This window comes from Lampetra planeri, chromosome 19, assembly GCF_965212315.1.
Source record: "Lampetra planeri chromosome 19, kcLamPlan1.2.h2, whole genome shotgun sequence".
Classification (NCBI taxonomy): Eukaryota; Metazoa; Chordata; class Hyperoartia; order Petromyzontiformes; family Petromyzontidae; genus Lampetra; species Lampetra planeri.
The window spans coordinates 10,693,340-10,706,422 of record NC_136125.1 but is presented as its reverse complement, the minus strand read 5'-3'; the positions used below and the strand labels follow the sequence as shown (position 1 = coordinate 10,706,422).

The window sequence follows — 13,083 nt, the reverse complement described above, 5'->3', positions numbered from 1 at the left end:
TGTATTGACAGCTTGATCTTGTCAATACAAACCAAAAAAACACGAATGGTGTTGTTTTATAATCGCATAATACTGTAATCTCTGGATGCAATGGCGCAATCATGCGGTTCCAGGTACCGTTTTTTGGCAGAATAAGAATAATCATAGTTTGAATCGAGCATCTAAGCTGGAGCGTATCTCACGACACTGTGTAACATCAGCTGGTGGTGTGTGGGGGGGGTAAAGCAAGGGCGGGGGGGGGACAATTCATGGCATGATGCAGGGCAGAACAAGGGCAGGGTAGGAGCTGTGTACAAGTGGATAGAACCGGAAGTGGGCCCTGAAAATGGGCAAACACGGCACCCGGGGTGTGCATCGGTTGAGACCACCCAGGTTTAGCGCAGATGATTTGGTCCCAAACTCCCGCAGTATGTTTCGATTTAAAGCTTTCGTGACTGCAGGGATTCATCTTCTTGGTTCTTTCGGTAAAGTCACGTGGAATGTAAATAATATAATAATAAAACATAATAAAATAATTCTCACAATAACTAATTTTATTATGTATTATTTTTATTATTTTATAATTTCCATTCTACGTGACTTTGCCGAAAGAACCAAGAAGATGAATCCCGCAGTATTGTTACACGCAGATTTGGCATGCGCATACATGGATTCAAACACATGGAGACAAAGATCCCCCACACTCCCCCCGCCCCCGACCTTATAGCTGTTGAGATTGTCGGAGCAAGTGCCGTTAGTGAGGAGCACCCATTGAATGCCGGCACGGCACACGAGGGGGTGGGTGGCCAACACCGCGCCGGGCCGCCTTTGTCTCCCTAGTGGCGATGTTTACACAGCGCACCAGGTACTCATTTGAGGCTGAGTAGACCAAGGGGAGGCCCATGGCCAGTTCAGATAATCGTCACCGGTATTGGCCGTGAGCAAAATTCGAACTTGGTTTGCTGGGTTCGAAGCGCAGCGCGATAACCGCTACACAACCGCTCACACGCACACACGCCCTGCGTTTACACACACACACCCTGCGTTTACACACACACACCCTGCATTTATACACACACACACCCTGCATTTATACACACACACCATGCGCTTATGCACACACACACACCCTGCGTTTATACACACACACACACCCTGCGCTTATACACACACACACACACACCTGCGCTTATACACACACTGAACCGGTTTGAATTTGAACCCATTGATATTCTCAACATGGGCCGATTTGTGTTCCTCCTTGTAACCACTTTGGCATTGTATTAATTTCTTCTCTGCTGCTATCACCACAGAGTTGCCCATGCAGACGGCTGTGCTTTGAATGCTTCACTGCTGGAACATTTGCGACTGTCTGGTGCTCCCCAACAATGAAAGCATTTGCAGACGACTGAAAAGAAAGCCATTTGCGGGGAGAGTTGCAAACGAAATGGAACATCTTAAAGTGGCCACGGACTCGAACAATTTACTGTTCGCATTGTTTCCTTGGGTCTGCTCTACTGAGATATCCCAGCAGAATTGTATTTGGAGCGCATATGCATAATTTGGATCAACAAAGTATCGTGTGACTTTTTTTCCCCTTCTGAAAGCACCGCAATTGCAGACGAGTCCTGATTAAAGGAGGAGGCGACCAAACAATTACGCCCGGAAGGGACTCTGCAATTGTCTGGCGAAATTGCAAGCGTGAAATCAAGTTAAAGCGACATTCGCAACACTTGAGAACAAGACAGAAGAAAAGAAAAAGTAATTGTTGTAAAGTTTGCTATTGGATGTTAAGGATAATCAATTCACAACACAGACTGCATCCGACATCAGGGGTGGGGGGACCTAGAGAGGCATGACCTGGATGCAACCCACAAATTCACACTCATGATTATCACGGTCGGCTATGTACGGTACGAAAGAGATTCAACATACACACATACGCCCCGTGGTGACGTAACGTCCGCCACTTTAAAACGGCCCACAAATGATATTTGTCCACCACTTCAAGCATATTAGCATCACTAATCGGGTACTAGGGGGGCACGACATCACAGTCAATAGTAAACAAACTTTAAACAAACGTTGGGACACTCAACCCGAACAGCAAAACGATCTGATGTTGTACATCATACATTCCACTCTAGCCCTCACCCCCTTTCTAAATATTGAACCAGCGTGTATGACTAGATCACTCGGAAGGGGTGCTGCGACATCTCAGAGCGAGGATAATCAATTCACAGCTCTGAGATGTCTACTGCCATGGACATTCGCCAACTCGAGAAGTCGCACTGCTCTGCGAGACATCCAAAAGGAAACTTCACTTCTTGGTGCCATTCCACCGATTGCACTATCGGGATATATCATTTTAGAATTTTTCAAAATAGATAATACATATATAATGGGGGCGGTCTGAGTTTTCAGTGGGGGGATGGGGGGGTGGGGGGGAGGGACAACCACCCTCCAACCCCCCCCCTCCCCCACCCCCAACGTTCGGGGGTTGAGCCACGCATCGTCGCCTGCACGGTCGTCGTCGTCACTCACTCTCTTCGTCCGTGCTCTCCTCGAACGCGGGGTTGTCCAGGCCGCTCTCGCTCACGCCGCTGCCACCGCTCACGCTGCAGTTGGAGCCACCGAGCGACCCCGGCTCGTCGGGCCCCGACGGGGATGAGGACGCGGCCGCCGCAGAGAAGCCCTCTGTGCCGCCCGCCTGGGCCTCGCTGTCCGGCCCGCCGGCATGGAGCGCGCCAGGGTAGATGGTGCCACGCCGACTCAGCCCCTCCTCGGCCGCGTGGTGCTGGCTCATGCCCACGCACCTGTGCGCACGGTGATTAGCGCGCCGGTGAGGGTCATTACGAGGTGGCGCACGAAGTGCTCGCCACAAATGAACCGCAAATGCCTTGATGGTCTCGTCAAGGACCGTAAACGATCATCACGCGACATCCGGTCATCTTCACAGCAGCGGCTTTCGGCTGGCCATCGAACAAAGATGGTCAACGCATCGCGCGCTTTCAGATGTGCTTCTGCGGCACGTCTGAAATGCTCTTCTGATAGTAGGAAGCCACTGGAGCTATGCACTTTTCAATTGAGATTTGACAATTTTATCCTTTAGAACCCCTTTTTGTGTTTAGTTTGTTGTCCTTCCCCAGCACATCCGATTAGCATGGTTGACTACATACTGTGTGAAAGAAGTTCAACATACATACATACATACAATAAAAAAGTTAATTATTCATCAAAGATCATTGAAGCGTTGCTCAATATCTTTTTCATAGCACTTTTCAAGTGGTGACGTTTCCACAATCTTATGGCGAGGCTGATTCTATTCTCGGGACAACCACTGGTTCGGGGCAGCAACCACAATGCACTCCGGAGGGAAAGAGGGCCGAGTGACACGGGTAAAAGTCGCTTAACGATGCTTTCCAGTGTGTGCTGGCTAACTCAAAGGTGGGTCGCTCCAGTACGGCCGTTTCTTGAACACAACGGCCATTCATCTTCTTGGTTCTTTCGGTAAAGTCACGTTTAGAAGGGAAATAATAAAATAATAAAAATGAAACGTAATAAAAAAAAATTATCACCACGTTTCGGCCACAACGCAAGCAGCCGTCCTCATCAGACCTGTTCTTCACCTGAGGACGGCTGCTTGCGTTGTGGCCGAAACGTCGTGAGAATTGTATTTTATTATGTTTTGTTATTATTATTTTATTATTTCCCTTCTACGTGACTTTACCGAAAGAACCAAGAAGATGAATCCCTGCAGTCACGAAAGCTTTACATCGAAAAATTCGAGCCTCTGTTGTCATTTATCAGCGGGTACATTTTGCCTCTGTGACGTATCGAGAGGCGGTTTCGAGGATTCAAAAGTGAAGCCTTATCAGTTGTGATCCAGTGCTGCGTTCAATAAAAGACCTTGAAAATGGTTTTATGCTGCACGCAGCGTAACAGCCTGTGTGTCAAGAACACAATAGCGCGGTGAACATGAGTAGAATTGAAGGCGACTGCCGTTCCTGTGACCAGCGTTTCGCTTAGCAGGGTGGCCAACCCTCGTGTCGATACGTTGAAATCAAAGCAAGCATACGGTTGGGTGTTGGCCCTCCTGTACCTGTGAATTGCGAATATTTCACCAGTAATTATTTGCGTCTTTCGGTAAAATCATGTAGATAGGTACAAATTAATACAAATAATGAGTATAAAATAAACAAAAAACGACGACGTTTCGATCACAACAAAAGCGATCGTTCATCAGGAGGAAAGAGGGCAAAAGCTGCTGAATGCAGACTGTTTCATAGGGTGTCGTCCTAGGGTCATAAACGACGTGGGCGGGGCTAGTGATGTTAATGTGAGAGATTAGCGTGTTAATGTGAGAGGTCAGCTAAATGTAAAGATAACCTGATTTCCAAGTTCAACCTCCTTTCCAAGAAGAAGCCAGATCAAGACGTAAAAAAATTAGACGTTGACAAGGTTGTTACTAATCTGAGTAATAATCCAATTTCCCACGGCCTAAAATCGGTTTTGGCTAAAGGGTTGAACTTTGCAGTCACCCCTAAACACATCCCAGTGGATGATATAATTGCCCATGTCGATGTAGCCCTTCAGGGGTTGGGACACATCGCTGCAGCTAAATTGGAAATCGTGGCAATCCTCAAAAACGCCAAGACACTAATCAGCAACATCAGTAGGATGGACGTTTTGAACTATCTCAATAAAAAAAGAGAGATGACATCGTCATCCTCTCAGCCGACAAGGGCAATGCCACGGTCATCATGGACAAAACCACATACAATAATAACATTAAGGACCACCTTAATGATGGTAGCTACACAAATATTGAAAGAGATCCCACCAACAGCTTCGTCACAAAAAACAACAACATCATCACTGATTCGGCTTCATTAATTGAACAAACCAAACGGGTTTCCTTAAAACCCTCTGCTGCTAGATCTCCCAGATTGTATAGCTTACCAAAAATGCATAAAGATGGTACACCCCTTCATCCCATCATCTCCACCATTGACCCACCCACCTACAAACTGGCCCGGTTTCTGTTTGAGACATTCAACCATTCACTGGTAAGACCACCTCATCTGTACTTAACTCAGCTCACTTGGTATCCTTAACTAAGGACATCTCACTATCTCCAGGTGATTTTCTCGTTAGTTTCGATGTCGTTTCTTTTTTCACCAAAGTTCCTGTGCCCGACACCGTTGCAATCATTGAAGATTTGGTCCAACAAGGATTGAATGCTGATGTACCGGCCCCAATCTCTCACATTAACATGCTGATCTCTCACATAAACATGCTAATCTCTCACATGAACATAGCCTACCGTGCACTCGTCGTGGAGGCTGCTCTCTGATCTCACATTAACACGCTAATCTCTCACATTAACATGCTAATCTCTCACATTAACACGCCAATCTCTCACATTAACACGATAATCTCTCACATTAACACGCTAATCTCTCACATTAACACACTAATCTCTCACATTAACACGATAATCTCTCACATTAACATGCTAATCTCTCACATTAACACGCTAAGCTCTCACATTAACACGATAATCTCTCACATTAACACGCTAATCTCTCACATTAACACGCTAATCTCTCACATTAACACGCCAATCTCTCACATTAACACGCTAATCTCTCACATTAACACGCTAATCTCTCACATTAACACGATAATCTCTCACATTAACACGCTAATCTCTCACATTAACACGATAATCTCTCACATTAACACGCTAATCTCTCACATTAACATGCTAATCTCTCACATTAACACGCTAATCTCTCACATTAACACGCTAATCTCTCACATTAACACCCCAATCTCTCACATTAACACGATAATCTCTCACATTAACACGCTAATCTCTCACATTAACACGCTAATCTCTCACATTAACACGCCAATCTCTCACATTAACACGCTAATCTCTCACATTAACACGCTAATCTCTCACATTAACACGCTAATATCTCACATTAACACGCTAATCTCTCACATTAACCCGCTAATCTCTCACATTAGCACGATAATCTCTCACATTAACACGCTCATCTCTCACATTAGCACGCTAATCTCTCCCATGAACACGATAATCTCTCACATTAACACGCTAATCTCTCACATTAACACGCCCATCTCTCACATTAACACGATAATCTCTCACATTAACACGCTAATCTCTCACATTAACACGATAATCTCTCACATTAACACGCTAATCTCTCACATTAACATGCTAATCTCTCACATTAACACGCTAATCTCTCACATTAACACGCTAATCTCTCACATTAACACCCCAATTTCTCACATTAACACGATAATCTCTCACATTAACACGCTAATCTCTCACATTAACACGATAATCTCTCACATTAACACGCTAATCTCTCACATTAACACGCCAATCTCTCACATTAACACGCTAATCTCTCACATTAACACGCTAAATTCTCACATTAACACGCTAATCTCTCACATTAACACGCTAATCTCTCACATTAACACGCTAATCTCTCACATTAACACGCTAATCTCTCACATTAACACGCTAATCTCTCACATTAACATGCTCGTCTCTCACATTAACACGCTAATCTCTCACATTAATACGCCAATCTCTCACATTAACACGCTAATCTCTCACATTAACACGCTAATCTCTCACATTAACACGCTAATCTCTCACATTAACACGCTAATCTCTCACATTAACATGCTAATCTCTCACATTAACCCGCTAATCTCTCACATTAACATGCTAATCTCTCACATTAACACGCTAATCTCTCACATTAACACGCTAATCTCTCACATTAACACGCTAATCTCTCACATTAACACGCTAATCTCTCACATTAACATGCTAATCTCTCACATTAACACGCTAATCTCTCACATTAACACGCTAATCTCTCACATTAACACGCTAAATTCTCACATTAACACGCTAATCTCTCACATTAACATGCTAATCTCTCAAATTAACACGCTAATCTCTCATATTAATACGCCAATCTCTCACATTAACACGCTAATCTCTCACATTAACACGCTAATCTCTCACATTAACACGCTAATCTCTCACATTAACACGCTAATCTCTCACATTAACATGCTAATCTCTCACATTAACCCGCTAATCTCTCACATTAGCACGATAATCTCTCACATTAACACGCTCATCTCTCACATTAGCACGCTAATCTCTCCCATGAACACGATAATCTCTCACATTAACACGCTAATCTCTCACATTAACACGCTAATCTCTCACATTAACACGCTAATCTCTCACATGAACATAGCTACCCGCGCACTCTCCGCGGAGGCCGCTCTCCGATCTCACATTAACACGCTAATCTCTCACATTAACATCACTAGCCCCGCCCACGTCATTTATGGCCCTAGGACGACACCCTATGAAACAATCGTCATTCAGCAGCTTTTGCCCTCTTTCCTCCTGATGACGATCGTTTGTGTTGTGATCGAAACGTCGTAGTTTTTTGCTAATTTTATATTTATTATTTTCATCAATTTGAACCTATCAACGTGACTTTACCAAAAGACCCAAATAATATGAATTCCTGCAGTCACGAAAGCTTTAAGTCAAGATTCAACCAATCAATTAGGATGGTGTGTAATGGTTCGCAATCCAGAGGTCGCCCGGTCCGATTCAATCTCCCATCATGGCAGTTAAAAATAATTGGCGGGTTTTTTTCTACATCCCCCCCACCCCGCCCCGCCTCTGTCCACCCAGTGCTGTACATGTGTGCAAAACAGTTGATTGGCCGCTTGCATGTGGTGGGGTAAAGTGTGGGCACTTCCGCCTCTTCCAAGACATCTGGCCAGCTTTGGAAGAGCAGTGCCGCAAACTCCATGAAGGTGCCGTCTCCTCTCTACAGCTCTGGCCAGGAGAGGCCCTTCTGCTACCGGTGGCGTGAGAAAGACATTGCGGGGCCGTGCCCGTTACCCTTCGTAAAGAGGAAGGCAAAAACCACAGGCGGAGTTTGGCTTCTATACAGGGTGCTTAAAAAATGTTAACAATTTTATGGTACGATCGTTTTTAATGGAAAAATAAACGGATAATGCACTGTAACATGAGAACAAATGTGACGTTAATAGCTTCGAAAAGTCAAAGAGTGTCTCCCGCTTGTTCGCCATCGTTGTCAACGCGTGCCGGGAATCTTCTCCAGGTGGTCTCCTGAGCCAGGAGGCGGCACATTTTTTCGTGGCATTGTTGCAAATTCCCAGAAGTGTTAACATTTTTTTGAAGCACCCTGTGTTTTGGAGGGGGTGGGGGTCAGGAGTTTGCTTTGTGCCTAACATTAGGAATCGCGGGTGCATATAATTAATTCATTTGTAATCGTAATTGTAAACTTCTGAAAATTAATTAATAAAGATGTCCAGTTTGGGTGGGGCTTTGCCCCCCCCCCTCCCGCAAACTCTGCCCATGGTAAAAACAAAAACACCACTGAAAACCCACCGAGAATTACGAGCCAATGAGCAGCGGGGAGCTGAATTGGCCTTGTCACATTGGGGCAATGGGTTAGGCATGGCGGGGTGTATACCGAGAACCACCCGGCACAGGTTGGAACAGATAACACAGCACCGAGTTTGACCGGGACACCAGAAATTATCGCCCAGAAAAAAAAAACGAAGACACACATACCCATAGTTTCCCAACTGTGATCAAACGCACGCATGTGGTGAAAGGCCACATATCACTGAAATATCCTGTGGGCTGGTGGTAATTCACTGGTTACATATTCACATTTCATGAGAGGCCCATTGGCGCTTGGAGGGCCAATGCCTAGCGATGTGATGGCTTTTGCTTTCAACGTACCGACACGAGGATTGGCCACCCTGCTAAGCGAACGCTGGTCACAGGAACGGCAGTCGACTTCAATTCTACTCATGTTCACCGCACTATTGTGCTCTTGACACACAGGCTGTTGCTAGCCGGCGAACAACGGTTAAACTGTGTGCAGCATCACACCATTTCCAGGGTCCTTTATTGAATGCAGCACTGGATCGCAACTGATAAGGCTTCCTCTTGAATGCGGGAAACCGCCTCTCCGTGCCTCAGAAGGGGCAAAATATACTCTCTGATCAATCACAGCAGAGGCTCCCACTCTGTCTCTCTCTCTCTCGCGGAGTCTAGGTAAAAGGATAAAAGGTGTAGCCGTGTAAATGTCCGCCGATGCCACTGATGGCGAATGTCCTGTTACACGATCCTAAATTAATGATGCAGCCTAAGCTGAACGTCATTCAAACGTTCAAGACAATCCCACAAATATATCAAATGTTGCATCGGTTTAACCAAGAAAAGCACGTTTTTAGGAATAAGAAACGGGAGGCACTCAGCGTGAGGAATCCCTCATAATTAGATATAGCAATTCGCGTGTTTGATTGAGCGTTACTCAAATAAAATCAATTCGTTTGCATTTGCAATCAAAGCGAACAATTTAAGGTACATTTTAAACAAATTCAACTGAATAACCCGAAAACAGCCCTGCCTCACTGTGTTGACCAATGGGTGTGTCTGTCATTATCTGATTGCTTTGATTTCCTTCCAATAAAGCGGCAAGGGGGGGGGAATCGGCCAGATTATTGGCTTATGAGTCTTCACCACGATTGGTAATTGTCTTGTCTTGAGCGTTCATTTATGGGGGGGGGACACACACACTTTCTGCGCGAAATATCCGGCAAATAAATAGTTCAGGCACCGTGGAATGGGATGGGAGGGGGGCATCGTGGTGGAATTATTGGCAAAAGCGTCGATTGCCTCGATGTCTATTTTCAAGCTCACTGCTTTTCCGGGATTTCCAGGAGCCATTATTTACTCTCTGCCTAAAACCACCGCGTTCGTCGCGCAAATAAATCTGGCAGGTTTCTTCTTGAGAGCTTTGCAACACCTTCCCAAATACTCTTAGTTTTTTTCGGTAAAGTCACGTAGGTAAAAAATAAAATTAAAAGTTAATAAAAGTAATAATGGAAATAAATTAAATAATAAATCGCGACGTTTCGGAGGCAACACAAGTCTCCGTCATCAGGTGTGACCGTCACAGCTAGATTTACTGTATCAAGTGAGGAAAATTCCAAAAGACCAGCCCTTAAATACAAGTTAAGGGGGGAGGGGCTTATCTGAATGTGGTAACCAGGGAATGGAACGTGAGGGTGGTGGGCGGGGCTACAAGAGAAATTGGTCAACGTCGTGTGCAAAAATACAGGGCGCTTTAAAAATGTTTTTTAACACTTCTGAGAATTTGCAACAATACCGCAAGAGATGTGCTCCCGGGCTCTGGAGACCACCTGGAGAAGATTCCAGGCATATGTTGGCAATGATGGTGAAATAAGTGGAGACTCTGAGTTTTTGAAGCTATTAACATACATTTGTTATCATGTTACAGTGCAGTATTATTCGTTCTTTTTCCATTAAAAACGATAGTCCCATATAAGTGTTAACCCTGTAACATATCACGGTTGTTGAGTACATGGCCCAAAGGCTTATAACGCCAAAAGGCCAGAAACAAATAGCAACGCCGAAGGTGTAATCGATGAGAGTCAACGTGTTTCTTGAATTGAGCAAAGATGCAAGAACTTGGGGGAGGGGGGGGGAGATGGGAAGGGATTTCATGGTTGAGCCATGCGAGGGAAGAATCAGAGAGTGCTTTGACCTGCTGTGTGGCGAGTGAATGGATGAGTGGGTGGGTGAGTGGGTGAGTCGGTGAGTGGGTGACTCAGTGGGTGAGTGGGTGAGTGAGTGAGTCGGTGAGTGGGTGACTCAGTGGGTGAGTGAGTGAGTGAGTCGGTGAGTGGGTGACTCAGTGGGTGAGTGAGTGAGTCGGTGAGTGAGTGACTCAGTGGGTGAGTGAGTCGGTGAGTGGGTGACTCAGTGGGTGAGTGGGTGAGTCGGTGAGTGGGTGGGTGAGTGGGTGAGTCGGTGAGTGGGTGACTCGGTGGGTGAGTGAGTGGATGAGTGGGTGAGTCGGTGAGTGGGTGACTCGGTGGGTGAGTGGGTGAGTGGGAGACTCAGTGGGTGAGTGGATGACTCAGTGGGTGAGTGGGTGAGTGGATGACTCAGTGGGTGAGTGGGTGGGTGAGTGGGTGAGTGGGTGAGTGGATGACTCAGTGGGTGAGTGGTTGAGTGGGTGACTCAGTGGGTGAGTGAGTCGGTGAGTGGGTGGGTGAGTGGGTGAGTGGATGACTCAGTGGGTGAGTGGTTGAGTACAGTGTGGATGAGACTACAATCAGTCTGGTAGACAGTTTTCTACATGAGTGGCGAAATCAGTGATATTTTCAGCAGCAGAAAACCCATTCTCTTTTTATCAAACTTTACATTTTCTTTGCAAAAAAAAAAATCTCAATTTTAAATGTCGTAAGCAGTAATTGCTTGGCTTAATTATATGTTTAGTTGCCTAATCACCAATTAAAACTTGCAACAATCGGAAAGTTTTCGAAGGAAGCAATTAATGCAATGAATAGTTTCTCGAGAGATGTTGACAGCTTCCAGGACTGACGTGAGCAAACGTAGTTTGGGTTATTGGGTGCAGTTCAAACAGTTTTTGCTTAACTGGACACAATTCATGCCACTTGTCCCGTCTACCTCGAAACGCAGCTCTGCAGTTCAGAATGTTAAACGGGTTATGTCATTACCGTAGTTAGAATACAATGGCAAGCGCCATAAATAGGTGCATGTGATTTTAAGCTTTCGTGACTGCAGGGATTCATCTTCTTGGATCTTTCGGTAAAGTCACGTAGAATGGAAATAATAAAATAATAACAATAAAACATAATAAAATAATATATGTGTTTAATCCAAAGTATGTGTTTCGTCCACAAAAATTTATTTTCATTAATTGTTGATTACTATTAACTTCTTAATTTAGGGTTAGGTCACCTTTCCATTTCTTTAGAACTGATTTTTGTGTGTGTGTGTGAGTTTGTTGTCCTTCACCTACACCGCCGATGAGCATGGTTGTCTTAGCACGGTGCGAATGAAGTTCAACGAAACGTACGCGTCTATTTATCTGGCCACGTGTACGCCCTTTAGGCAATCCACCGCTAGATGAAGGCTTCCGCACGCCGTCTTGGTCACGCGGATGGTTTAACCATACTTCACCACGCTGGCAAGTGCGGGTTTGCTGAGGGAGGGAGCCCCAGGAACGCATTCGGATATCACCCACCACTGATGATAGACACATCGGAATCGTAACTCAGGTCTCTGGCATCATCGTGAGCTAACCACTGAGCCACCACTCCGCTGATGCTTTATTAAAAGCGCGGCTAACTCTTACAGGTAATAGCATCTCCAAACGAGTCGCCGAGTATTAACCGGATAACACTGTCATGTGCGACGATGTGTATCGTAATAATAATAATTGTGATACACATCAATAATTACATTGTGTAATTAAGAAAAAAAATCGCACCGTGTAAAAAGGGAAGGATCTGGTCATTAAGCATGTTAACGCGTGGTGGTTCGGACCAGCGTTGCCATTGGTTTAACGGTAATCGTTACAGCGTTACACAGACCAACACACGACGTATAACAACCATTATCAGCTGCCGTAAACAGAGCGTTTAAAAATAGAAAAATGTTCCCGTCGTTGTAATAACTGTGAAATTGATTCTCCTACCTCCCCTCCCTCGCTGTTTTATATTTTTTTTTTATTTTATCGCTGTCTCGCCACCAGTTCACCGGAGATGATAATTACTGTAACTACACACGAGCCTTGGCCAACTCACAGACACCGGTGTACGACACCAACCCACACACACACACACCTCGCACCTCACACTCACAAAAAGAAAAAAAAAACCAGGAGACTTGTGACATTAGCTTTAAGCTGACAAGAATGCACCGGGGAGAGATCGACCCAACACTAAAAATAGAAAGAGCAGAAGATAAAGCCAAAAAAGCATGCGGCAAACCGAGTCATTTTTCTTTCACGAACCTCGGCTCCTCCCGCCGACCGTGTGAGTCGTCCCCAACGCGGTCGTTCCTGACCGTCTTGCACAGGATGTGCTGCAGGAACGCGCTGGCGTAGTTGGCGAGCATGGCGTTTGCCTCCGCGCGCTCAC

General features: G+C 45.3%; 1 protein-coding gene across 1 annotated transcript in view; it reads right to left on the bottom strand.

Annotated features, from left to right (window-relative positions):
- LOC144724107 (ligand of Numb protein X 2-like) overlaps positions 1–13,083 on the bottom strand; it is a 48,850-nt gene that overhangs the window by 35,692 nt on the left and 75 nt on the right. Inside the window, 2 exon segments of the mRNA XM_078602989.1 lie at positions 2,524–2,795; positions 12,957–13,083. Of these exon segments, the coding sequence (XP_078459115.1) occupies positions 2,524–2,795; positions 12,957–13,083 (399 nt within the window).